The sequence below is a fragment of the Ursus arctos genome, unplaced genomic scaffold (assembly GCF_023065955.2).
Source record: "Ursus arctos isolate Adak ecotype North America unplaced genomic scaffold, UrsArc2.0 scaffold_2, whole genome shotgun sequence".
Classification (NCBI taxonomy): domain Eukaryota; kingdom Metazoa; phylum Chordata; class Mammalia; order Carnivora; family Ursidae; genus Ursus; species Ursus arctos.
Genome location: NW_026622874.1, coordinates 28,809,878 through 28,837,507, shown reverse-complemented (window position 1 = coordinate 28,837,507; position 27,630 = coordinate 28,809,878). Strand labels below are relative to the sequence as shown.

The following is a 27,630-nucleotide window of genomic DNA, read 5'->3' as shown; positions in this document are numbered from 1 at the left end:
TGTCAGAAGGTACATGCTGTGCCCCCTTGTTGGTTTTGGAAATTTTGTAATGTGAGATTTAAAAAAAAAAGGATTTAATTTTGTGCCTTCGTTCGGCAGTCCCTGCCTAAACCGTCCATCACTCCCTGCTAGGGCCCGGTGACTGTGTCCAGCCTTCCTCAGGGAACCAAGTTCTAAGGACAAGCGCTCCAATACCTCCGGGGTCACTTCTTGGGTGGCTTGTTTCTCCACTGCTTCCCACAGCTGCAAACCTTCGCAGTGCCACCATCCCTGGGGAAACTCCGTCTTAAGCCCCATGAAAAAACGCTCCAGCCCCGCGGGGCGCCCAGGACAAGACAGCGATCGGATTTCGCGTGGCCGCCCAGCTCCCCCTGCTCCTCTCCCCTCCTGCCCGGGAACCCCCGGAGCCAATCAGAGCGTCGCGGAGCTCCCGGTTGTAGAGTCCCGAGCCCGGGACCCGCCCCTCTTTGTTGCGGTGGCCAATGGACGCGTTCGGAACATCGGCGGCTGCCCGGGTGACTCGGTTATATGTCACAGAATAACATTCGAGAATGGGACATGGAATGAGGCGACGGCCGCGGCAGCCCCAGCAGCCCCAGCAGCCCCAGGCCCAGGCCCCGCAGCCGCAGTCGCCGCAGCAGCCCCCGCCGCCCGGAGAAGCTCCGCGGCCATGAGGCCGGCCGGCCCGAGGTAGGGTCCGGGAGCTGCGGCGCGCCCGCCTCGCGCCCCGCCCGCAGCTAGTCCCCCGGGTGCCCGGCGCTGGAACTTGGGGAGAGGGGCGGGTGGGGCCACTTGCACCGGCGCCTGGGGGCTGCAGCCGGCCCTCGCCCACCCGCTCCGGGAGGGCCTCCGGGCGGAAACGCGGCCGCCTTTGCAAGCCGAGGCTGCCGCTGCGCCCTCGCGGCAGCCCGGGCGCTCACGTGCCGGCACGTTCTGGGCTCGGCTGGCGCTCCGCCACACCTGGCGCCAAGGAATGCGTGGAGCCTTGCGGGGACCTCCTGCTCCTTCACGCAGCACGAGCTGTCTTTCTTCTCTCTACCCGTCCACTCCGCATCCTCCCGGCTCCTTGGATCCCCCTCCCGGTGTCTCGCGGCGTGTGAAGCTTTGGGGCAAAATTCGAGTCGCCTTCCGCGGGAATTGCAGGGCTGCAAGCCCTTGTGCAATTCCTGGAGGGGGTCTGTCGGCGCGCGGGGGGGAGCGGGGAGTGACGCGGGGCCACTCCGAGGCCCCACCGCCGTTGGACACAGCCCCCGCCTCGGTTCCTCTGGTGTCCACTCACCCGTGGTGTGTGCTGTATCTCCACTGATTTCAGGCTTGGCCCGTAAGCGGAGCTCCCGGTTCGCGTGTCCTGCGGAAGCCAGAGGCATGCAGAAGGCCGTCCCCGCGGGGCGCTGATCCCCGCGCAGCGCCCGCGCGCACACGCCCCCCGCCGCCGCCGCCGCCGCCGCGCACCCCCCACCCCCCCGCCCCGCCCCGCCCCGGCCCCACCATGACCGGCTCCGCGGCCGACACTCACCGCTGCCCCCACCCCAAAGGCGCCAAAGGCACCCGGTCCCGGAGCAGCCACGCGCGGCCCGTGAGCCTCGCCACCAGCGGGGGCTCGGAGGAGGAGGACAAAGACGGCGGGGTGCTGTTTCACGTTAACAAGAGCGGCTTCCCCATCGACAGCCACACCTGGGAGCGCATGTGGATGCACGTGGCCAAGGTGCACCCCAAGGGGGGAGAAATGGTGGGCGCCATCAGGAACGCCACCTTCTTGGCAAAGGTCAGAGGCTTCGATGGACGGGGTGGGGTGGGCAATGATGGGAACACTTCAGTCTGCATAGCAAGTAGAGGCGATGTCCATTTTCCTGGTCCCGCTCTGAACTCTCTTATGCTCCTCACCCCCTTCGCTTAATTGAGATGTTTGTCTTGGAAGCCTTAGAAATGGGGGAGGGAGAGGTAGAGGGCTTGCTGTCCTGGGACTGTGGGGTCCGGTCGTGCTAAGGGTTCTTTAAATCTCAGGCCAGACTCTGTTTGCTCACCCCCATGTACATCCTTCTCCAGCAAAAGCTGTAGCCACCAGGTAACATCGGCAGTGTCAAGAATGCACAGGGCCCCCCTAGGGATCCCACCCTAATTTTCCTCTTTGCAGACTCTTAAGTCCTCCCCTGTCTCTCCCTCGCAAATGATTTATCAGGCTGTGAATGAATTTTGCAATCAACCAGTCAGACTTCTCAGCGTGAATCATTTCTAGACTCTCTGCCAATTTTTTTTCATGACAGTGACTTTCACCTCTGAAACTTGCAAAGCGGTGAACTGTCTCTTTTCCCAGCTTATCTGAGCTCCAAGAAAAGAAGAAGAGTTTTGGCTATTGCTTGAAAGGGACTTTCCAGTGCACATGATGCATTAGTCTCACTGGACAGAGAAAAGAGGCTCAGGAGTGAAACTCTTTTTACCTTGGAGAGAAGCCAGTGAGCAGACTGAGTTTGGTGGCCAAGGATATAGTTAGTAAGGCGGAGGGAGGGAGGTGTGCAGTGGTCACTCTCTGAGACATCAAAATGCAAGCTGCAGAGAAATGCTGCAGAGCCTGGGGGTTATGTCATGGCAGATGGTTTCCGTTGACCCCTGGGGACACTGGTGTGGCTGAGAAGATTCCTGGGCTGGTCTAGGAATGCCAGACCTGAGACCTGAAAGGCCATCTGGCTGAGTCCCCAACCTGGAGCATCTGGTGACCTGAGCATCTGAGCCCTGCAGGCCAGAGAGCTGTGTGTGCCCTTGGAGGAAGTGACAGAGCCCAGAAGCTTCCTGCTGCAGTCAGTCAGTGCTTTAATACAGCAGGTCGAGAGATCTTCATTATGCCCAATGCCCAGGATCTTTCCTGCTTCTGTGTCAGCTGTAATTACCCTTGCTGGGTTTTCTTTGAGCACGAGAACAGCACTGGTCTCGGCTGGCAGTTCTGACTTCAGATTTTGTCCTTGCTTGAGTGAGTCTTGCTTTACTTAAGGAGGACCTAGGAGCCCTTTAACCCTGGGAGAGAGGTGGCCACAGGAGACAGAGTCCTGTTCCTACTGTCCCATGCTCCCATTCTAATTCATCCTCCTGAGCACTGACCCTGCTTCTAACTGTGGCTTCCTCCTGGCCATGTGTACGGGGACCCCTTTTCTCCATGGGAATCAGGGAATGTTTGTTTTTGTGGAGACCAGTCTCCTGCCTCTCAGCAGAATCCCTTCTTCTTCCCAGAGACTTTTTTGGGATGGGGGGCTCATCACCTCACAGGGCAGCTTGGCCCCGGTGCCTGGCCAGATTTGGGTTTTGGTTGTTCGGAAACTCTTTTCTTTGGTGGCACAGACATTCTCCTTCTTCACCTTCAGCCCCACGTCATCACTGATTCTTGCATTGCCCTTTGAATCAGGGCAGCACACGTCGACCTCCTTCGCTACTCACAGCTCCCTAGAATGTTACGACATGGTGCTCTTGGAGTAAGGAGGGGACTTGGAGTAAAAATTAAGGGACTGAATTCTAGTCCTGGTTGTACTACCTATGGGCTTTGTGGCTTCAGTCACTCACTTAAAATCTCTGGCCTTAGTTTTCTCATCTGTAAAATGGGAGTAGAACAGATTTCATATAAAGTTCTTTCCAGCTCTTCAATCCCTTGACGTTATGACCCTTGTGTCTCCAGGTCTCCAGTGCTGAGCTGTGTGACAACAGAGTTGACTTAGAACAAGTCCTCAGGACCTTGACCTTCTGTCATTCTGCATCTTCCTTTAGTCCTTTGTCCTCATGTAGCTCCTTTCACTGTGTCTTAGTGTCACAGTTCCCAGATCAAAGCACTCTCCTCTTTCTAGGACACCTGCTAGTTTGTCACCAGTCAGTCCACTAAAATAAGCATGTATGAAACACAGTCTTCTCAATGCTGTCTGAGCAGTTAGAACACAGATTGCTCTTCCCTGAGATCCATACTTGATGCTTCCATTATTGTGACTGAATGCTGCCTTCTTTAAAAAAAAAAAAAAAGTTCCCTTTTTTATATAGCAGCCACACTGTCTTATCTCTTCACAGTAACTTGAAGTCTCATGAGAACTCCTGCCAAGTCAGAAAAATCCCAGGCCAAACATGGGCCTTGGCTTTTTGAACCTAAATAAAGAACATTTCTCTCTCTTACATTGCATCATAATAGCTGGTTCTCCACCCCCAGCTCCATCTTGGCATCCCCTTCTCCCAGGTCCTGACATTCCCCAACCCCTGACCCCTACCTAGGTCCTGAGATGGGCACAGCTTCAAAACAGCTCCTGGTCCAAGGGTTGTTCTTACACTCAGTTTGGCAGACTTTTTCCTTTGGGTCCATGTCCTTTTCTCCTTTAACCAGTGTCTTGCTGAGGATTTTGCAGCAAGGGGTGGTGGGGTGGTGATAAAGGGTTCGAGAGTTTCAGGCTAACATTTTTTTTTTTTTAAAGATTTTATTTATTCGACAGGACAGAGACAGCCAGTGAGAGAGGGAACACAAGCAGGGGGAGTGGGAGAGGAAGAAGCAGGCTCATAGCGGAGGAGCCTGATGTGGGGCTCGATCCCATAACGCCGGGATCACGCCCTGAGCCGAAGGCAGACGCTCAACCGCTGTGCCACCCAGGCGCCCCTCAGGTTAACATTTTTGACAAAAGAGGACAGGGAAGGTACCAGAGGTTTAGGAGGAGGACTGAATGATACTTCTTTGCAGGATATTTTGTGAGCTGCCAATGGGAAGGTCTGCCCACAGGTCCAGGCGCCCCTACCTGGGCAGGAGCGGGGGAGGGGGGGGCAGGGGGCTCACCTCTTCTGCAAGCCCTCCTTTTCAATGTGTGACTGCAGGCCTCTCCCCCTGATGGTTACTGGGTCCAAGTTAACAGCTGACTACATGAAGGCCCGGGCTTTTCAGGGAAAGTACGATAAAGCAGCAGAGTCAGTTGGAGGATGACAGAGGAAGAGAAGGGAGAGGCAGGCCTGGCTGGCCTGGAAGGAACAGCAGGGTGTGCGAGGAAGGAGCTCCTCCTTCTTCTCTCCTGGCTGAGCTGGACTCTCCAAGGGGCGACGAGAATGGATGCAGCAGGAGACAGCAATGGTTTCTTATAGCCCCCATGTTTTTGTGCCTTGTTCTCATGTCGATTCTAAATTGGGAAAGAATTCACTTTTAGAGGACTCAGCTCTGCCTGAGCGGGGAAGTGTGAGACTGTGGGGGGAGAGTTTGCCGTCAGGGCCCCATTTCTGTCCCCTGCTAGCTCACACAGGCAGCTCACTCCCGCCTCTGTCTTCGATTCAGAACCATGGCCTGTCCTTCCTGCTTGGCCCAAGGTTGAGACCCCCAGAGCTCCATACCAGGCCACCATGCACAGGCTCCGGGCTGCCCCTGATGCAGAGGACTGGGTCCGTCCTGGGCTCACGAGTGACGTTCTGTGCTGCTTCTCCAAGTTGCCAGAGAAGATTCTTCTGCCTGGCGTGTCTGCATAATCACCTGTATTTCCCAGAGCAGGGACAGCAAAAGGCTTTGCTTCCTCCTTGTTCTTTCTTATTGAAGATTCCTGGTGCCGACTGTTCTGGCTTGCCTCCCTGCTTCCTTTTCTGCCTTCCCCCTTCTCTTGCTTATGGTGATGCCAGGTACACACCTACATCTATTCACATCATTTCTCCCTGCATTCTTTGGATAGGTAGTTGTGTTTGCCAAGAATGGGACGAGAGAGAGCCTGACCACAGAAGCCTTGCCTGGGGTTGGTTTCATTATTCTTCAATAACTGTGTTCCCGTCTTGCCCACTCTTGCCACCTGCCCCCACTTCCCAGGGCCCCCAACCGCAGACCATCGGCACAGTGCCTGTGGAGAGAGGCTGGTTTCGATCTCTTCCCTCTGGATTCTGCCTTCGTCAGCTGGGCTGTGACTTGAGGGGCTGGTTGCAGGTGGCAGGAGGCAGGAACCTTGAGGAGAAGTGCCCTGGAAAATCTAGGCTGGGGTTTCAGGTGAAACAGGGCAGGAAAAAAACATGAAGGGGAACTCTTAGGATGCGTCAGGGAGGAAAAAAAAAGAAAAGAGTGTGTTATGGGCATTTTATAAAAAGCTTGTACCAGTTTGTGTTCCCATCATGCCTTATAAGAACATCCGGGTCAGCCTCAGGCCTCCACATTTCATAGTATCTCTACTAATTGGAGGTGAAAATGGCATTTTGCAGTGGCTTCACTTTGCATTTTTCTTTTTCTTTTTTTTTTAAGATTTTATTTATTTATTTATTTGTCACAGAGAAAGAGAGAGAGAGAGCGCAAGCAGGGGGAGTGGCAGGCAGAGGGAGAAGCAGACTCCCCACTGAGCAGGGAGCCCGGTGTGGAACTTGATCCCAGGACCCTGGGATCATGACCTGAGCCGAAGGCAGACACTTAACCTACTGAGCCACCCAGGCACCCCTTTACTTTGCATATCTTAAATTATTAATGAGCTTGAAAATTTTTTTCAAATATCTATTCACTTCTTTTGTGAATTGTCTTTTCATGACTGTTTTTAAAAATCGTGGTAAAATATACATAACATATAATTTACCATTTTAATCACCTTCAAGTATACAGATCTGTGCATTAAGCAATTCACACTGTTGTGTTCCATCTCCAGAACTTTTCCTTCTTCCCTAGCTGAAACTTTGTACGCGGTAAACACTAATTCCCTCTTCCTCTCTCCCCTCTGTCCCCGGCAACCACCCTTCCGCTTTCTGTCTGTATGAATTTGATTACTGTGGAAGCCTCCTACAGTCGGCCCCCCTTCTCCACTGTTTCGCTTTCTATGGTTTCCATCACCCATGGTTACCCACGGTCTGGAAGCAGAGGATCCTCTTTCTGACCTGTGGTCAGAAGGTCACTAGTAGGGGGCGCCTGGGTAGCGCAGTCGTTAAGCGTCTGCCTTGGGCTCAGGGCGTGATCCCGGCGTTCCGGGATCGAGTCCCACATCGGGCTCCTCCGCTGGGAGCCTGCTTCTTCCTCTCCCACTCCCCCTGCTGTGTTCCCTCTCTTGCTGACTGTCTCTCTGTCACATAAATAAATAAAATCTTTAAAAAAAAAAAAAAAAAGAAGGTCACTAGTAGCCTAACGCCCGGTCACGATGCCTACGTCATTCCCCTCACTTCATCTCATTAGGTAGGCATTTTATCACCTCCTATCTCAAGAAGGATGAGCTCACTACAATAAGAGATTTTGAGAAAGATCATATTCACGTAATTTTTATTCCAGTAAATTGTTATCCTTGTTCTATTTTATTGATAGTTTTCATCTCCTTACCGTGCCTAATTTATAAATGAAACATTACCATAGGCATATGTATGCATGGGAAATGACATGGTATATATAGAGTTTGGCACTCTCTGCAGATTTAGGCGTCCGTGGGGGGGTCTCAGAACATACGCCCCGTGGATAAAGGGGGACGACTGTGTAAGAGGTATCATATGATATTTGTCCTTTTATGTTTTGCTTATTTCACTTAGCATGGCCTCAAGGTTCATCCATGTGGTAGCTTGTGTCAAAATGTCCTTTTTTAAGGCCAAATAATATTCCATTGTATGTATTGACCACATTTTTAAAAATAAGCTACACCCAATGTGGGGCTCAAACTCATGACCCCGGAGATCAAGAGTCGCATGCTTTACCGACTGAGCCAGCCAGGCGCCCCTGAAGTATTTTCTTATAACTTTGTATGAACTGTTCATGAATTAAGGATATTAGCTCATGGTCAAGATGTGTCCCCAAGGGGGAAGTGGATGTGTTCTCCTCTTCCATTAGGGTGAGAAGGCATCTTCATGATGTTCCATGTTGAGTGTGCAGAGACTCAAGTCCTGCTGATTCTGTCTTCCAGTTCCAGAAGCGAAGACCATTCAGGCTTCCCCAGTCTAGGTCCCGAAAACACATCGTTGATGAATAATAACATAGCCTACCCTTCTAGAGTACCAAGTGCCAATCCCCAGTTGCCTGCTTTGTACATTAGGTCCCACAGTCTTCACAACCGGCCCAGAAGGTCTGAAGTAGGTGATATTCTCCTATTTTATCAGGAAAGAAACAGAAGCTTAGAGACGTCATGGAGCTCGACAGGGTCCGCAGCCAGTAGGTGACGGAGCAGGGACTTGGATCTTGTGTCTGTCTCAATATTACTGGCCAAGGGGGCCGCCTGGTCCATCGTCCTGTGGGGGCATCGGTGACCTGAAGTGCTGGTTGGGCGCCAGCCCCCAGCCTGAGCCCCAGCCAGCTCTCCCAGACAGCAGGGTGAGTTGTAGTCTGATGACATCAGCCCCTCAGCTGTCTCAGCTCCTCTCCCCACCACAGCCCTGATCCCCAGCTGGGCTTGTGGAATGTGGCCACAGCGCCTGCACTCTCTCAGCCGGGCCTGAGGTAACCAGGCAGCTGTTTTTAAAAGCCCTTGGGCGCCACCGGGCTGCTATTCTGAGGACCAGCTGCTGCGTGACTCCTACCCCACCATCTGGCTCTTGTGGGCTCTGTTGGGCTTGGGGGAGTTGAAATAATTTGGTGGTTGGCCCCCATAGCCACCTCTGAACCAAGTCCCTGTGGCTATGGCAAGGCTGTGACCAAGGGACACCCCTCTGAGGATCCCTTAGGTGACTGGTGATTCTTGGGAGGGGGGGTCATTTCCCCATGCTTACCATCTTTTGTATTAAATAGGTACAAACAGCACTTTTCTGTGTAGAAATATGTTGTGCTGTCTAATTTCCCTCCTTTCTTCCTCCATCTCTGTGTTTCCTCCCCCTGGACTAGAGCTTGGAACATAGCAGGTGCTAAAGAAATGTTTGTCACATCTCCCCTTCTCTCCTCACTTCTCTGTGAAATCTCTGGCAAATTCTTACACAGAATTCCAGGTATGGGCAGATCAGTGGCTGTTACTGCAAAAGCAAGGACAAGATTGACACTTCTAGTGTTTGTAAGGGCAGGAATATAAGGATACATTTCATAATACATCATACATACATCTCATCGGTGTGCACGTGCACCTGAACGTGTGGAAGGGTCACGTGAGTGAATGGTCACGGGGGAATATTTTGCTCCCCACAATTACTCTCCAAGACAGAAATGTGATTTGAGTGGATATGTTGTAAACAAAATGTAGTTTGCAGAACAGCTGTGCATGCGTGTACACACCCCCCCTCACATTCACACACACACTCAGCACCTTGGCTGCGAAATAGGACGTGTGACTAGTTTCCTTTCTGCTGAAGGGGCAGTTGCCGTGACGTAGAAAGTTGCAAAGCCAAGAGGAAAGAGAAGCACTGAGAGGAAGCGAATGTCAAGGAGCATTTTAAGTAAATGCAGCGAAAGATGCAGAAGGTGTGGAAGGCCTAGAAGTAAGCAAGGGGCCCCGCCGCAGGCCCAGGGGCAGGGCACCCTCCAGCCTTACTGCGGGGGCCTGAGCCTGGAGTGCAGGGAGAGTGCCAGGGCATGTCCTTCGGCGGTGTTTGTCTCTGGTGCCCAGCCAGGCTGCCCGGCACTGTCCCCGAGTCTCTCCACCAGCGGCTTCTCCTTCCATCATCTAAGCACTAAATCCCCAGGGCCTCCCTTTCCCTGTTTTCTCAAGGATGAACTAATCCGTCCTGTGGCCCCTTCTGCTCCTCCCTAAGTGGCTTAAGCCTGGAGGAGCCTCCCCTTTCCTTCCTGGCGGCAGCTCTGCCAGAGCCACAGGCTCACGGGGGACCGAGCCTCTCTGTCACCAACAGCCCCGCCCCGCCGGAGGCCAAGCTTAAAAGACTGAGAAGCATAGAGGGAGGAGAAAGCACACACCGTCCCTTGCTTCCCAGGAAAGGAAGGGCTGGCTTCGAAGGCCCTGCTCATTCTTGCTCTTGGCCTCGCTGGCAGGGGTGCTCAGAGCGGCCTGGTGTCTCAGAGCTGGGGTCTTCGCTCTAAATTCCTGAGAAGAGGCACTTACCTCCCTCTTTGCAGTCCTTGCCTGCTGTTGCTCCTTTCTTTTCCCAGTAGTGTTAGAACTTTGTGCGCTCAGTCGCAGACACTCGGTGGGTGGTGACCAAGGGGCAGGCGAGGAAAACAAGAGGTGCCTGGTCAGCTGTAAGGGGTGAAAGGGTAAGATGGCTCATGAGTCAGAGGGACTGCACTCACCTGGGAAAAGTCAGGGCAAGAGGGAAATCTTTTCTAATCCACTTGTCCAAACTCAGGGAAGGGCCGCGACGGGCATGGTGTTGAGGAGAGATGACACGTGTGGGGCCATGCTGCATTTCTTCAGGGCACCAGACATCTTGTATTCGGTGGTGTCCTGGAATATAATGGGTCATACCAGCCATGCAGCAGAAGGTATAGTCATGCAGTAAAAATGTGAGGGGTCCCGGGGCATGCCTGTGAACATCCTGGGCCAGGCTGAGTGGCAGACACTGTAGGACATGGTCCTTGCCTTCAAGGAGACGACGCTGAGGCTCCCGTGGGGAGGCAGGCTGTGTTCACATTCACAACCCACAGAGGGCCAGAGAGAGCCATGGTGCCCAGGGCACAGTGCATGGAGGGAACTCAGAGAAGCAGAACTTCGGCAAGGGACCACGTGGTCTGGGGAAACCTGGTGCAGGGGCCGTCTGCTGTCAGGAGCAGCTCTCTGGTGCTTTCAGCCCCGTGGCTGCCCTCAGACCTGGGGTCCCGGAGCATCTCCTTGATGAAGAGTTCTCTCTACTTCTTTGCAGCCTTCAGTACCCCAGGTTCCAAACTACAGGCTGTCGATGACGATCCCAGACTGGCTGCAGGCAATCCAGACCTACATGAAGACACTACAGTATCCTTCCGACTAGGGTCTGGGCAGACCCAGCCAGGGCACGGGCGTGGCGATCTTGAGCCTGGTGGCAGGTCTGTCCCCAGCTGGTCAGCAAATGCTCTCTAAGGTTGGTGAGGCCGGGCATAGAGGGATGCCCCAGTGTGCCTCTGGAAGGCATGATGATAGGGGAGGGACTTGCAATGATCAGACCCTTCCCCCGTTAGGCAGGTGCGGGCCAGGACGGCAAGGCACGGTGAGGCAGCGGTGCCCACCTGGAGCCCCTCTTCCTTCCTTCCTCTTCCCTTTCCCCTCTCCCCTCCTCAGTCATCTTTGTTTCCCTCCTCCTCTCTTCCTCTATGGTCTGTCTTTCTCCCTCTTCTCTCCTGAGCTTCTTTCTGCTCTTTTTCTTTCCTTTCTCACTTTCCTGCCTTCATCCTGACCGCTCATAATCTGTAGAAGATCCACCCGGTGCTGCCTTTGGCTCCCTAGGTGCCCCAGACCAGCAGCCTTGCTCCCTTCCTCAGGAAGAAATGGGGCCCTGGGATGGGGGTCCTCTCCCCTCATGTGAGCTTGGAGAAGCATGGAGAAGCCCCGTGGGTTCAGGCTGAATTCAGACCAGTGGACTCTGGTCCTTCTCTCTGCCAGTGTCTTTGGCTTGTCTGTAGCCAGGATTAGATCTCTTCTGTGGGCCCGCACCAGCAGCACTGTAAGAGCAAAGGAGCAGAGGCGGCTGGTTCATTGGCCACTGCTGGTACTTTTTTCAGGAATAGGAATCAGATGGGAGCTGGGCTGTCAGAGGTGTCTGTGAGACGGACAGACCGTTCGCCCACGTCCGTGAACATCTCAGAACGAAGCCAGCATCAGATGCCCTACTGATGCAGCTGTTGGCACCCTAGCCCCCAGCACATTGTCCAAGAGGTCAGTTCTCTGCTGACCTCTGTCCTTTGTCCCGAAAGACATAGAATTCAGCAGAAAGGAGTCCATGGGGCACCGCACACATGTCCCACGTGCCCAGCAGAGGCCCTTCCTCTCTGTGCTATGTGCAAGAATCTTTCCTGTGGATTTTTATGTCTTCTCTGAAGGGAAGGGCATACCAGAGGGGGGTAATGCCAATTGCTACTGATTTCAGTAGGCAGATTACCTCATTAGCCTCTCAGTGCCCCCTTCACAGATGATGAACTCCCCTGCATGGCATCTTCCCAGTGGAATCCTGAAACAATAGTAGAGGGGGAGGTGACACCAGCCTCCAGGGGTGAAGCCAACAGCCTTAACCCTGAACAGGATATCTGCTATTGGTGCTGATCCCCAGACTGGGACCCCTGGGGAGCGCAGCATAAACTTCTGCCAGGATAGCCTTGGACCCCAAGAGCCAAGCCTTCTTGGGTGTGACTGACTCCTCACAGAACATTCCAGAAGGTGACAGAAACTAGAACGGCTCCCCACTTCTATCTAGGACATGATCTTCGCAAGGATCATGCAGCCAGAGGTGAAAGGGAATGAGCCTGGCTGGGAATGCCCTATTAGGGGCAAATGTGCATGTGCTTCTCGTATCATTTGCTCATTCTCCCATAAACCCCACAGCACGTTCTCAGCCAACTTTTCACAGTTTGCCTGAAGGATCTGCTTTTTCATTTTCTTCTCTGACCCATGATGAAGGTCACTGACCTAGATCACTGACTGCAGAGAGGGCCGGAAAAGGGAAAGCGCCGCAGGCTGCTGGGATCATACCCCGGTCGCCTGGTTGTCTGAGCCACTGCACAAAGAAGACAGAGTGTGACCTCTGTGTTTTCTCTTCTGACCAGACTTTTACAGGCACACCTTGGAGACATTGCAGGTCTGGTTCCAGACCACTGCAAGAGAGCGAATATGACAATAAAGCGAGTCCAGTGAATTCTTTGGTTTCCAGGGCATGTAAAAGTCATGTTGACACTGCCCTATAACATATCTAGAATAACATAAAGCGTGCAATAACACATCTAAAACAGCAGTCTACGTCCCTTAATTTAAAAGCTTTTATTGTCAAGAAATGCTAACCGTCCTCTGAGCTTCCAGTGAGTCTCAATCGCTGGTCACAGGTCACCACAACACATTATAATAATAATGAAAAAGTTTGACATGTGAGCATTGCCAAAATGTGACACAGAGACACCAAGGGAGCACATGGTATTGGAAAAATGGTGCCGACAGACTTGCTGGATGCAGGGTTGCCACAAATCTTCAGTTTGTAAAAAAAACCCAAAACAACACTAAACAAGAAACCACAGTGTCTGCAAAGGGCAGTAAAGCGAAGGGCGGTAAAATGAGGCATGCCTGTATTTAGGTCCTTGAGACTTCCTACGGCTTTGTCCTGGACACAGTAACGCATGCTTGGCTACCAGGCCAGCCCTGACTATAGACGTGCTCTTTTGGGGACGTGAAAAGACAAATCCTGCCCTCCCTTCTGACAGCTTCAGAGTGTTGGCCATCAGGAGTGCTGATCTTGCATGGGCTTCTGGAAAGACAGGTGCCTCCTGAGCTCTGCTGCATGGGGAGAGGCCTTCTGAGAGTCGGCTCGGGCTCAGTCTGTCATTCTGAAGGCTGTTTACAAGAGGCTTCCCACCCCAGCTCACTTTCTGGGACTCATAACTGCAAGGAACTGAGAAAGGAAGGCCGGGCACTTTTTTGTTATTTTATTATGGGTTTGTCTCACTTTATACACTAGGTGTATAGACTAGATTTATGAACAGGGAGAAAGGCATACAGGTGCAATTTTTGCCCACTGAATTCTACTTTAAATGTACCAGAAATATCACTGTTTGAATAAGATCTTTGGTCAAGTAAAAAAATTGCTTCACAATGAGGTTACATAGCCCCTTGTTTTCTCTTTTCCCTCGACGGTTTTTTTATATTGTATTTTTCAAAAACTGGGCAAGCCTACATACTGTGATGGGCTCTCTTATGGCTCGTGCTGATAATTACAGCTCGGCGAGCTTGTTAAATTCATCTTCTGGCTCTCACCCTGGAACGTCCATCACAACAGCCCAAGGCGGGGTGACTCTGAATGACATCGAGGGTTAGGACCATGGTCTGAAATTGGAATGTCCAGGGGTGGAGCCCAGAGTCAGCTTATAATGAGCCCCCACCCCCCACCCTCCGGTAGTTGTTACGTGTGCTTGTGTCTGAGTGGTCAGGCATGCCTGTCGGGAGGGAATCCTAACCTTCCCCGGGAGGGTGCTCAGCGCCACCCTCGGCCACTGCCTGTCCCACTGTAGGGTCACACATCTACTGTCATACCTCCTGCCAGGTTACAACTTCTTGATTCATTAGCACCTTCCCAACATGCACTTTTTTCTATAGGATTTTGTTTGAGGCAGGAAAGAGAAATGTGTAAAGCAACTTTTCTTTAGGCTCTGAAAAAAATCAAGATCTAGTTTCCTAGAGCATGACATCAGGGAATCTTTGGTCTCCTTCAGAATGACCTGGTGCAGGCTTGCCAGTCCCTGACACTTTTCTGGACAACCAGCTAACTCCCAAGTTGTGGGTAATAGTGTCATCTTCTCAGACTTAATAACCATGGTCTAGTATCAGTCCAGTGAAATGAAGGTGATGTCTCCACAGTAAGCTTTGCTGCAGAGACTGTGCACTATTAAGAAACCATACTGCCATCCACCCACCCTTCTATCCATCATCCTTTCCTTCCATCCATCCATCTGTCCGTCCAGCCACCCACCTGCTTACCCACCATCCGTCCACCTTTCCATTTCATCCTCCCTTCCATTCCATCCACCCCTTCCATCCATTTATCCATCCACCCATCCATCCATCCATCCATCCATCCACCTCAACTCTTCTATCTATCCATCCATCCACCCATCCATCCATCCATCCACCTCAACTCTTCTATCTATCCATCCATCCACCCATCCATCCATCCATCCACCTCAACTCTTCTATCTATCCATCCATCCACCCTTCCAATCCATCACCCTTCCATTCTATTCATTCTTTCCATCCGCCAACCATCCATCCAACGATCCATCCATTCATCCATCCATCTATATACATCCATCCACCGACCTTTCCATTCCGTCAATTCCATTCATCCTCCTTCCTTCTATTCTTCCATCCACCCTTCCACCAATCCAGCCATTTATCCATCCACCTGTCCACCCACCTATTCACTTATTCCTCATTCATTTAATAATATTTGCTAACTGGTATATGTTGAACTTGTGCCAGGCTTTGTGGGTGATATAAAGATAATAAATAAATGGTCCTAACTCCCAAAGAGTTTGTAGTTTCATAAGTGAATGAAGACATGTATTCAACTAAACAGAACACAGAGCAGATTGAAAAAAACTATTATAAAGGTCCGAGGTGTTTTGAAGCATAAGTTAGAAATTAGATTTTCAGGGAAGGGCAGTGAGAAGTAAGAGGCTCTTGGCTACTTTCTGGCTACTGGACACTTTCCAGAAAGCCCCTCACTCTTCATTCCTCATCCCTTTAAGAAATCAATGCATAGCTTCCTCTGCTGGATCACCGGGTCCTTTGGAGTTTTCTGTCACTTTCCCTTTACATACTTCACACAGATACAATCATACAGGGACCCAGTTCTTTGAAATTAGGAAAATGAGACCGCTGAGTGGGTAAGTGGTGCATGATCTGTGGGCCAGGGGACCTCTCTCCTCGAAAGCTGCCAGCTCCCTTTCCCACCCTTTATCCCTGTATCCCCTGCTCTAACATCCTGGTACGTAAGGGGTGGGAGTGCGGGGGTGCCCCAGGGCCAGGTTGGCAGTGGGGCTAGGGGCTAGGGGATGGGCCACTTTGACAGCTAAGCTCCATGGGGGAGACTAACTCTTACAGGGGTGCAGGAGGCCTGTGAAGTTGGTTTTTGTTTTTTGAGTAGGCTTCAAGCCCAGCATCACACAATTTCAGGCTTCTTTTTGGCAATGCAGTTTCAGAGTATATCATTTAAGTAGGCTCCACGCACAGCGTAGAGCCCAATGCAGGGGTTGAACTCACAACCCTGGGATAAAGACCTGAGCTGGGATCAAGAGTTGGACACTTAACCAACTGAGCCCCCCAGGCGGCCCTGAAGTTTGCTTTATGTGGCCTCCTTTCCTTGCTCTTTGTAATGCCCCTTGTCCTAGGGCAATGAGAGGATGCTGTCGCATACAGGCACTAACCTCCAGGAACTAACTCTTGGGGAGAGGAGTGGAGAATTTAGGCATTTAGTTCGGCCGGGTCCAGATGTCCTTTGGCTGCGGCGTCCTGCATAGTGAGCTCTGTCCTTTCCCTCTCTAATGATGCATGGCACTGGGTGTGGAGACAGGCACCTTGATGGATTGACCGACAGACAGACTGCATAATCAAATAAGTCGTGAGATGGTTTGCTGTGCTCTACCCTACAGGTTAATGGAAACAGCGAAAGAAATGACTCGGGAGTCCTTGCCTATCAAATGCCTTGAAGCTGTCATCCTGGGCATGTATCCTTGAAGTTATGTTTGCTCAAGTTTACTCCATAGAGGGTGGTCTCACTATGGGGCCCATTGTGCCTTCGTTGTCCTAGACTCACAGAGGTGATATGCATTGTCTCCTTCGGGGAAAGTATCCAGCTCCCCTGGTGCTTCTCTTTAACTTTCACTTTCTGCAGTTGAACCAAATCAGAGCTTGGTTCCTTGGTTCATCGTCAATGTAAACTGTTAGCTGCACCAGGCCCAGCTCACAGGCCAGATCCACTAGTCAATGGGAGAATTCCAACTTAGAGGGACTGCCCAGAGAGCATGTATCATTATTTTTTGCATGTCTCTGGCATTTCAACAGGATAGTAGATACTCGAGGGGAAGTGGGGTTATCCAAACGCATCTCTGGGGAAAGTTCTAAGAATGGATTGTGGAGGAGACCAAGCAATGGCATAGCGTCTTGACTCTGCGGAACGTAGAGCTGAAACAAGGGTCTGGGCTCTCCCATACTTTCTGTTCCCCTTTCTGCCAGACTCCTGGCTCCTCAGCCTGTGGGAAATATGGTCCAGAAAAGCTGTGATGGCGCTGACTTACTGGCATCAGAAGGCAACAGAATATGATCTGGTAGAGGAGCAAAGAAACTTGCAGTCGTTTGCGGTGGATGGCTGGAAGGGACGGTGACCAAGGGGACGCAGCAAGACATGAACTTGGGAGGTGGTCCCAGGAAAGACCAGGTGGGCCGTGGAATGCCGTGCTGAGTATGACCCTCCTCCGGAAGGCAAGGGCAGCCCCCGTGGAGGCTCTGCAGCAGAGGCACGACACGATCAGGCATGCATATTAGAGAGGTAGCTCTTCTGGCAGACTGAAGGGCGGACTGGAGAAGGTGCTGGATCTGCAAAGCCAGTTGGGGCCGCTCCCTGAGGGAAATGGAGATGCTTGAGCCATGGTCCTGGCCAGGGGAATGGAGGTGAGGGGACATCAAGGAGATAGAATTTCCAGGACTTAGAGGCCAACTGAGTGCAGGAGTTGATGAGGAAGGAGTCAGCCATTACGGTTTCTGGATTGGGTGACAGTTTGTGGAGGATGGGCTGGAGGGATGAGGGCAACCGAGAGGTGAGATACTTCGGCCCCGTAGCCAGGAAGGTGGAGGAAGGAGCTGGGGTCATCAACACCACATGTGGGCTGATTAGCTCTACGTGTGGGAGGAGACAGAGGCAACGAGCCCACATTTCCTGCTTGGAAAACAGGGTGATCTGGTAAGTGTGCTGCAGCCCAAGGGAAGGACTTGTGGGGAGAGTCAGATTTATGGGGAGAGGAGTTCAGATTTGAGTATGTTCAATTTGAGACGTGGGGAGGGGTGGGATGTCGGGGTGGGGTATCCAGGGTGTGATGCTCGGGAGAGGGCTCTGCACTGGAAATAGAAATTGGGGAGCTGCGAGTATTCAGGGAGTGGTAGCTGCTGTCTAAGGAGCGAGAAGAGAAGTTCAAGGACTAAATCTCACCCTTTTTTGGTTTAGTTGGACACAATGAGCCCGTGACAGAGACGAAGAAGGAAAGTTAGAGAGCTGGAAGGAAATCCAGGAGAGAAAGGGGCTAGCGTGACGTCAGCGGAAGGACCGGTGGCTCAGAATCAGACTGGGGACAGGCGGACAGGTGCAGTCTGTGGGCTTGGTCTCCTGGACACGTTCATGAGAAGGGGTGTTTCTGGCCCTCTGCAGTCTGCAGGGCACTGGCCGGCCTCGTCTGAAAGAGATTGTCCACAGGTGCCCAGACTGACATTTGAAAAATGGGAACTTGAGCCCTATTGTGGCCCTTCCCCCACAGTTCTGTCCTACCTCCTTCCTGCTCCTCACAAAGCAGATGAGATGTGTGTCCAGGGAGCCCAGCTGGAGGGCAGAACGGACTGGAAGCGGCAGATGGCTCCGGGGACTCTTCTGTGGCAGGAGTCAGGCACAGCTGTTGGGCAGAGCCTCCTGTGAGTTTAATGGGGGTGAGCAGTTGTTGGGGATTTGCTGGGAGGATCAGGGAGGGAGAGCCCACGGGCCCTTCCCTGGGCGGACTAGCCACCTTCAGACTCCACACACGGGCGGAGGCCATCTTGCTTTACACAGTAGCCGCGTCCCTGCGCAATTGTATAAACCCAAACACTACTTTAGGCTTTCCTGGATTAATCAATTCTTTTGGGATTGTGAGGGATACACTTGTGACTGGCCTCTGGGCCTGTCCAAATCAGAGGACAGTGTGCTCTTTGTTTTCCTTTGTTCTTAACCATGTGACATTTCAGAGAAGTGCCGAGAAGGTGGGGAAGGGTGGAGGAATGGGGCTCACACTGCTGAACGCAGGGAAATTTCACTCTTGGACACAGACAAGAAACACAGACCTGAATTCCAAAAGTTACAGCATCTTTGTCTTTTCTCTTTGCTCTCTGTCAGCATTCCTATGGCCTGTTTTTCTCTCGAGCACAGTGAAGGACATGACTTGGGTCATCTGTCTGTGTCTCCCACATGCCCCTCTGGGGGTTCTTGGGAAACAAATGGCACCTCAACAACTTTGAAACAGGTCAGCTCGGCTTCTGCTTGGAAGCCTGTGTCTCCCGTCTTGTCCTTCCTTGTTTTCTCTCTCTTGACGTTAGTCCAGAGTTCAGGGTTCATTCACGGAGAGCCCCTTCGTTTGCTCCTCAGTGCTTTGCGCACGCTTTCACATGCTTGCCGGAGACAGAGAACTTTGGTTCATCTTCCAAATCCTGGCAGCATTTTGGGGGTCCTCGCTGACCGTGAAGGGGCTTAACACAGCACTAAAGTGCTATGGCTGATTCAGGTGACAGATTTGTTATTAGAGGTGGTGAGGCACGTCCCCAGCAGGCTGGATGCTGGACGGATCTTCCAGGAGCTTGGGCATGTGCTGCTCCCTCGTCCCTAGAAAAGCTCAGGCACTTCCCTGCCCTCATCCACACTTCCTTGTCCCCTCCATCTCCATGCCCACTTCCTCCAGGTACCAAGGCCTTCCTGATGGCCCTAAAAATGGAACAAATTCTAGTGATGGTGACTTGTGACAGGATGGACTGGTGGTCTCTCCCGTCCCCTGTCCCCTCCCTCTTCTTCATGTGGCTGACTCTGCTTGTCCCACAAAACGAATTTTGGTGTGGTCACCCCATGGCCTCTTCTCTGCTCCCCCTGGGGGTGCTGGGCTTGCCTCTCTCACAGCACACATCACGCTGGGTGGTTCTTCTCAGTTTCACCGAGACGGCATTGACATACAGCGCTGTGTAAGTTTAAAGTGAACAGCATAATGGCTTGACATACATGTATTGTGAATGTGTTTTTTTAATTGTAGTAAAATAGTCATACCATAAAATTACCATTTTAACTATGTCTAAGTGTACGGTTGAGTGGCATTGAGAACATTCACGTGGTCGTGCAAGCATGGGCACCAGCCGTCTCTAGAACTTCATCTTCCCCAACTGAACTGAAATTGTGAGGCCCACCGAGCACTAATTCCCCATTTTCCTCTGCCCCCAGCAACCACCATTCTACTTTCACTTCTATGAATTTGACTACTCCAGATAGCTCAGAAATGGAGATCATACAGTGTTTGTCCTTTTGTAACTGGCTTATTTCACTGAGCCTAATGTCCTTGAGGTTCATCCATGTTGTAGCACAAGCCATAATTTCCTAACGTTTTAAGGTGGAATACCATCCCGTTGTATGTATACGCCACATTCGGTGTATCCAGTCATCCATCCGCGGGCACCTGGGGCGCATCCCCGTTTTGGCTACTGTGGGTAATGCTGCTGTGAACAGGGGTGTGCAAGTACCTGGTCGAGTCCCTGCTTTTAATTCTTGTGGGTACACTCCCCGAAGCAGAGTTGCTGGATCATATGGCAAATCTTGATGTTTCCCTTTTGAGGAACTGCCATGCTGACCATGTTGCGTCCATTTTGAGTCTGTCTCCCTGACAGGCTTCCAGAGGAGGGCTGCCTTCTTCATCTTTGGCTCCACAGCCCTACCTGAGGCTGTCTGGCACAGGAGATACGCACCCAGTAAAGGTTCGTTATCCTGACTAAAACAACGAGGGAATGCCCTTCTTCCAGCCCCAGAGAACTTACCTCAGAAAACATGCAGGAATGGATGTCAGGGGACTCAGAAGGTTGTGATTTCACTCCCTCACTGCCGGTTAATCTCACAGGAGGAAGTGAAGACAAAACAGGTAACTTTATAGAGAGGAGCTATCTGTGATTCAGTTGAGGGCAGAGGACAGGGCTGACCTCAGGGCTGCGGGCTGGCTTCTGGATTGGCCCTCACTGAGGCATTCTTTTGAAGTCTAAGGAAGGTGTCCTCACAATGGAGGGTCATCCTTGCAGCAAGCAGTAATGACGCACTTCTGTGTGCCAGACCTGTGCTACACCCGGGGACAGACACCAGCATGCAAAACACCACTCCCGCCCCTACAAGATGCAAACGGACACACAATGACAACCCTGGATATTAAGCACCAGGTGCTACAGGGGTGGGTACTGAACTCATACTGAGGAAGGTCGGGAAGGGGGGAAGGAGGGAGGGGAGAGCAGTGAGGCTGTTCCAGTTGGGGTGCCGCCAGTGTGAAGAGAGTAAGCCTGCAGCATCCTTCTCACTCATGATTCTTACGAGACCCCGAAGATCTCTGCCAGGTTTGAATCCCCTGCACTAGAAGGCTGATATGTGAGTGAAGCCATAAGAGAAGTTCTAGTGCAATAGGGGGCATCGTGTGCAGAGTATGTTTACTGGTGTTTTGTTGAATTGGTCTCAGAGCTTTGTAATGTCAAGGTCATTTAAAAGTCATTTAAGACTTCTAGTTATAGATGACTTCCCATTAGGAGGGAATATATGTGCCAAGGGCATGGGTGTGGATTCTTTATGGTCTCGGCATATCCTTCAAAAACGTCTCGTGGTTGACTGTGGGTCCGTATGCTGGTCCAGGGTGTCGGGGGTGGGGGAGAAACTGGACAAAGGAATGATGAGCAGGGGCTGAATCGTGGCAGGACTTTGGTAAAGGATTTGAACCAAGTCTGGAGAAGATGACAGACAATGAAAACTGAAGCAGAAGAGTTGACACATACCAAATTTTGGCTTGAATAGAACATTCTGGTCTCTGTGTGGGAAGCCCATTGGAGTGGGGGCCAGAAACAGTGAAGACAGACTCTCAGAGTGTGGAGAACTGTATCCACTGACTGAGCGCTTACCACGCACAGGCTGCCATGGGAGCACCTGGATTATTATTTACCTCAGGAACACCCTGGAGTCACCACAGGTTTTCAGCAGAAAAGTGACACCGTGAGTTTGCAACATGCCTCTCCAGAAATACTGGGTCCTTGCCGGGGCTATCCTGGGATTTTGAGATGGGCTTGAGGATGTGGTACTTCTTGTCCATCGCTCCATCGTGTGGAGACAGTGAGGTAGTTACCTGATGCTGTACCTGTCGGGTTGCTGGTCCCAAACCAATACAACAGTAAGAGGCTGGGTTGCTCGATCCAAATGGGCTGATAAGTGGGGAAAGCCAATCTGTGATGCCAAGTATGTTGGGGAATGGGGGGAGCCTGAGGTTTGGGTACTGGAGGCAGCTTTCTGTGTGATACTCAAGGCTGTTGGCATGGGTGTGCTGGGGCCCATGAGAGGAGAAGATGAGGGGCAGGTGTGACCTATTCTGATGCCTTCCCATCCAGATAATCAACCAGTCTGTTTGTTTGTTTCTTTCTTTCTTTTGAAGATTTTATTTATTTATTTGAGAGAGAGAGCATGAGTGGGGGGAAAAATAGAGGGAGAAGCAGACTCCCCGCTGAGCAGGGAGCCCAATTCTGGACTCAATCCCAGGACCCTGGGATCATGACTTGAGCTGAAGGCAGACGCTTAACCGACTGAGCCACCCAGGTGCCCCAGTCTGTTTCTTTTACATCTCATTGCCTTGCCTTGATTCTGTTTTTCATTTTTCTCCTGGAACATTGCAGAGGCCTTCAATTTCTGCTCTGTCCCACACACTCCAGCCAGAATTAATGTCTGAGAACGTAATTCCGATTACATAAAGCCTTTAATACTCATCATACTCTGTAGAGAACTAAGGGAGGGGAAAATCCATGATTTTGTTTTGCATTTATTTAATTACTAAAGTAGAAGGCAAGTTTTTCTCATTGTCCCCTTTGAATTTGTCTTCGGTATGCACCATGTAATAGGTACTCAAAATATCAAGTGAATCTTTTCTAAAAGGATTCGTCTGGATAGGTTAGGTGTGAGCCTCAGAGGCAGAGGGATGGACACTTACTTTGCCTGTATGGGCCACTTCCCTTCCTGGGAGTCCACACTCTGAATTTTCAAGGCCTCCTTTCTCTTCCTTGACTCGGATGGTCTAAGATACTTAACCAATGGACAGGCTTCCATCGAGCGATTCCCCATCAGCTTTAAAACCTACTTCTCAGGAAACTACTTTCACCACGTTGTGCTGGGGATTTATTGCAATGGCCGCTATGGCTCACTGGGCATGAGCCGAAGGGCTGAGCTGATGGACAAGCCGTTGACCTTTCGGACTCTGAGTGACCTCATCTTTGACTTCGAAGACTCCTACAAGAAGTACCTGCACACAGTCAAGAAGGTCAAGATCGGGCTGTACGTCCCCCACGAGCCTCATAGCTTCCAGCCCATTGAGTGGAAGCAGCTGGTCCTCAATGTCTCAAAGATGCTAAGGGCTGACATAAGAAGGGAGCTGGAGAGATATGCCAGGGACATGAGAATGAAGGTGGGTGCTGGGGAGACTAGTGAGTGATGCAAGAGAGGTCTATCCCCATCCTCTGTCTGTCTCCCTCTTGCCTCATGCCCCATGTTTCTGGGATGGTCCAAAGCTCCTTGAGTTTATCTTGCTTAGTAGCCACCCTATTAAAACAAAAGGTGTAAATCATTTGCTATTTGACATGGACAATTAAAGTTACTCTTTGCATAGACTGCTCAAAAACTGGGGCTAAAGTCAATTTAGATGTTAGAGTTAAAGCATGTCTTGGCCTGTACTTCCTTCTAGGAAATCAAATCCGAAATGTTAGTCATTTTAGATTGAGGCTCTCCTTTTGTTTTGTTGTTTTGGTCTTTATAATAGGGTGACCAATCATTCCAGTTTGCCTGAAACTGGGGGGTTTCCCAGGTCGTGACATTTTTCCTACTTAAAACCAGGAAGGTCCTGGGCACACGAGGATGAGGGGGGCACCCGGCTTTATAATCTTCTGCAGAGTTGCATTATATCTCTGCTTTGCTTTATAAATTGCAACGCATTTTGCCATCAAATTCTGACCCGGTGTCACAATAGCAAGGGAGCATTCACTGTGCTGGCTTCATAGAAACTACACTCATGAGCCCTTCTTCTTTCTCCCATGTCACTTCCATGGTGACATCATGCCTGCTTGTCCTTGTCCCTCCAGGGCTTGTGGAGTCACTGAGAGAAAGCCTGTGTGTACTCGGAGGACCACAGGGGAAAGCGATTTTGCTGACCTCAGGCTTGGTTCTGTTTAGCGCCTGGGGACTTGTCATCTTCACCCTGAGGGACCTGGAACCACTCTATGCCTGTGTGTGGGGTGGGGGAGTCCGAAAGAGCAAGCCCATTTCTGGGGCAATGCAGATGGGACTTCGCCCTCACAAGATAGTACCCAGAGGCAGCCCCACGAGGCTGAGGCATGGGGCTCTGCTCCTCTGCTGTGGAAAAGGGGACACAGTGTAATCATCTCAGCCTCTGGGAAGGGGTCCTTTGCTCCTTGCCAGTGCAGACTGAGCGAGCAACATCTGTCAGTACGCCCCCTTGGAAGTCTTCCCCTTGGTACCTCCTAAGCACCGGGATCACGGCAGGCTGGGGGCGGGGGAGGGGGTGCTGTAGGAAGACGCGAGGGCGGTTTCCTTTCGGAGCCCGTGTGGTAACTCCTCACATCTCCTTCAGATCCTGAAACCTGCAAGTGCCCATTCTCCAACCCAAGTGAGAAGCCGGGGGAAATCCCTGTCCCCCCGAAGGAGACAGGCGAGCCCCCCGAGACGGCTCGGCAGGAGAGACAAGTCGTGAGTACTGTTTCCTCTTCCTTGGCTCAAGGCCCAACACACACACATCCGTGGGGTTGTCCTGGCCCATGGGGACAAAGCTGTGTCCTGGGCGTGGCATCTGAACCAGGCCAAGATCTCCAAGAGGACCGCCCCTCATTCTGGGGCATTCCTTGTGGAGAAGGATCCACTGTGCATATCACCCCCATTGCTCTGACGCCACCGCCAGTCAGTTGTAGACTCAGGTGAGGGGATAGGCTCCAGACAGCAAGAGATGAAGGATATCCCCAAATCCTGGCAGTGTGGGAGGAGCCTGCGTCTGGGGCCAGCTCAGCTCTTCGTGAGCCCCGTGACATGAGGCCTGTCATGTCACCTTCCTGGGCTTAAGTTCCCTTAGCCAGAAGATGGGATTGTTAGAACTGATGAAAGTTTCCTAAAACCCTGTAGCCCTCCGTGCCTGGCAGAATTCATGATCATTCTTTGGATCATGGCATCAGAAATCATCTTCCTTGCTGACTCCACCCTCCCCCATCTTAGCCTGAGGCCCGTGATTTCACACCAACTTCTGAGGTCAAAATGACTCACTTGACAAATGACAGATTGGAGAAGCTGAGGAGGCCCAAAGTAACCGGGGATAACCACTGGCCGATATTTGGGCCATAATTATACAGGAGAAAAAATACCCCTTTGACTAATCCCGGCAGCACGCTGGGTCACAGGAGGCTCTCGCTGTGCCCGGGATGGTGGTATGGCCCACGGAGGTCCAGCACGAGCCCCAGCTCTGCCGCCCCTCAGCCTTGCGGCCTGGCAAGGAGCCTTTCAGGAGCCTTGGTTTGCCCATCCGTCCAAGAGGATAAAAACGCTTCCCTTGCCTCTCTCTCTCAAGGAGTCATAGGATCAACTTAGAAGACGTAGTGAGAGCGATCTGTTCATGGTGAACTGCTTTCAACACAAGCATGTCATTATTGCCACATTAATCCTGTAGAGTGAGAAGGGAGAGTTTTAGTTTTCACTGTCAGAGGAAGAAACCAGAACATAACCCAGGTTTGTTATCTTGTGCTCTCTTGTAGCTGCTCAGTGATGGGACTGGCACTGGAGCCCAGGTCCCTTGGCTCTGGGAAGGGGGAGGGAGACAGAAGTGTTGGTTCTGTCTTTGGAAGAACAGGACAGCATGACGTGTTGTCAGTTCTGAGGAAGTTTCCCTGTTTGTCCCCATTCCACTTGCCACTGCTAAACCAAGGTCCGGAATCTACAGCCAGAAGGTGTTGGCTGAGATGACTGGGGTCCGGGCTTTGACAGGGAGGGAAGACGAGGTGGGGGAGGGAGGGCTGGGGAGCTCCTGCAGCAAGAGAAGCTGGAGAACAGGGGGGACTTCAGCATGGTTTTGTCTTTTTAGGGAGCAGGATGACTTCAGATCTTTTGCACAAGCCCCTGACCCTGATCCTGCCTCTGATGCTGACCACCACCCTTGCCTCTTGACCCTGACCTTCACCGTAACCCTACCTCTCCCCCTCTCCGATGCAGTCATCCATTCATCGGCATCCCTGAACAAAGTAGCAGTTGTCTGAGAGGACTGCGCACACGTAAACCCTTCTCGGAGGTCACGTAGCAGGGAGCCAGTGACCCAGAAGTGGCAATCTGGTTACTCAGGAAGCAGGCGAGGGGCCCTTTTCTCTGATTTGTTAGCTTAGCTGCCCCAGGAGGGCTACATCTTCCCTTGGGAGCTCCCGGTCTGCAGCAGACATCTAGCCGTTGATAAAGCCCCGCGTTGCCCTCTACACCCCAAAGTCCTGAGCGTGCCACCTGACAGACTGATGCACCGACTGGCAGTGTGGGGGTTTCGGACCATTCCTGTCACATTTATTTTACTTGCATCCACTGGAACTTTGCCGTCCAAGGCATGTTAAGTTTTTAACCAGAAAAATTTCCCACGAGTGCCCAGGGATGAGAAAGCCAGCAAGATCTCAGACACTGGCTGCGGAGAGAGAAGTCAGAGGCCGTGCCAGGTGCTGGTGGCCTGAGAACAGTAAGGGAAGAAGGTGCATTGGGGCCTGGACTGTGGGATTTGAGCCACTTCTCAGGAACCCTGGGGAAGACCCCTAGAAGCTGCTGAAAATGCAGATCTGGAGCTCGAGGATTAGAGGTCATGACCGTAGAGACATCTGCTTAGCAGTGACAGCTGAAGCGCTAGCTGGATAAGTCGGTGAGGAAAGAAGGAAGCGCGGCAGGCCCTGAGCAGCCCGGAGGAAGAAGCAGCAGAACAGGAGATGGGGAAGGAATAGGCAGAGAGGTTGGGTCAGGAGTGTGGAGGGGCCTGTCTGCACCTGTGGAAGCCAGCTGTGCAGATCGTAGGGGTGGAGGAAGGGGGACATGAGGGAGCGTTTCAGGTCAGGTAGATGAGGACGTAGAAGTTGACGGACTGCATTAAGAGGCTTTTATCCTGCCGGTGAAGGAGGTGCGTCATCGGGTGGGAGCGAGGAGGAGCGGGTGGGTTATCTGCACGGGGTGGAAAGGGGGCTGCCCACGGCACGAGGGCCCAGCTGTGGATAGATAGATAGAAGGATCCTACACCCCCTTCTCAAACGAGCAAGCCCAGATCCCCAGAGGGCTGTTCAAACAGGCTGTGGGGCCCCTTCCCCAGGGTTTGTGATTCAGCAGATCTGGTTGGGGCCCGAGGACCTGCTGTTCTGGCACGTTCCCAGGGGATGCCGGTGATGCTGGTGCAGGGACCACTCTCGGAGAGCCACGGTTTGATCAGTCAGAATGGGAGAACTGATTTGGGGGTTGATTTAAGAAAACAACATAATGTCAGGGTGCAGGCACTGGATCTGCTGAGGGGGCAGAGGAGGCCGAGTGTGAGTCTGGGGCTCAGCTCCTCCCAGGCCTGCCTGGGCCCCTGGAGCCTGAGGTGCTGAGGTGAAGTTAGAGGTTGTGACCCCCGCCTGACCCCCATGGTTGGGCTCCACTGAAGACGCCCTGGGAGGAGCCTGGCTGGTCATTCTAGGGGCCAAGTAGGGACACTGGTGTTCAGTCACCCCCAGGCCATGCCCATACCCTAATCTCTGGCTACTTTGTCACGCAGCCAAGGCAAGCGACCGCGCCTGTGCCTGCAGAGGACGGCTCTTAGACTGCCGCAGTTGTGAGTGCAAAGCCACCTTCTAGTGTCTGGGGCCCCACTCACCCTCATCCCTCCTGTCGGCCGGAAGTAGGAAGTGGGCCTGGGGATGGGGAGAAAGGCAATAGGGAGAGGGCAGTTATCACCGGAGGGGTCAGGAAGGAAGACCTGCAGGAAGATGGGGGTTCCGTTCCACCACCGACTTCCCTCTACACCCCGAAGTCGATCCCAGCCCCAGCAGGGCAGGCCCCAGGTGCACAGAGGTGATGGCTCATGGTTCAGTGAAAACATAAACTTTTCCAAAA

General features: G+C 52.2%; 2 protein-coding genes across 11 annotated transcripts in view; both read left to right on the top strand.

Annotated features, from left to right (window-relative positions):
- Positions 1-295: 295 nt before the first annotated feature.
- Positions 296-1,439, top strand: LOC130544229 (translation initiation factor IF-2-like). Its single transcript, XM_057315095.1, has 2 exons — positions 296-690; positions 1,313-1,439. The coding sequence occupies exons 1-2, from the start codon at positions 296-298 to the stop codon at positions 1,323-1,325; spliced, it is 408 nt and encodes a 135-aa protein (XP_057171078.1). The 3' UTR covers positions 1,326-1,439.
- A 37-nt stretch (positions 1,440-1,476) lies between these two features.
- The window catches only part of VASH2 (vasohibin 2), a 38,629-nt gene continuing 12,475 nt past the window's right edge, over positions 1,477-27,630 (top strand). For 2 of the 10 annotated variants that reach the window (XM_044387825.3, XM_044387826.3), the window contains exons 1-7: positions 1,477-1,765; positions 10,666-10,754; positions 15,302-15,358; positions 16,124-16,198; positions 22,555-22,936; positions 24,116-24,231; positions 27,293-27,349. In XM_044387825.3, the coding sequence (XP_044243760.1) occupies positions 1,490-1,765; positions 10,666-10,754; positions 15,302-15,358; positions 16,124-16,198; positions 22,555-22,936; positions 24,116-24,231; positions 27,293-27,349 (1,052 nt within the window). In that variant the 5' untranslated portion in view covers positions 1,477-1,489. The other 8 variants (XM_026509128.4, XM_044387827.3, XM_044387832.3 and 5 more) reach the window with 7 other exon arrangements.

What these genes read in the sequence shown, in the direction of transcription:
- LOC130544229 (XM_057315095.1), top strand. Translation starts at nt 296, where the DNA reads ATGAAAAAACGCTCCAGCCCCGCGGGGCGCCCAGGACAAGACAGCGAT.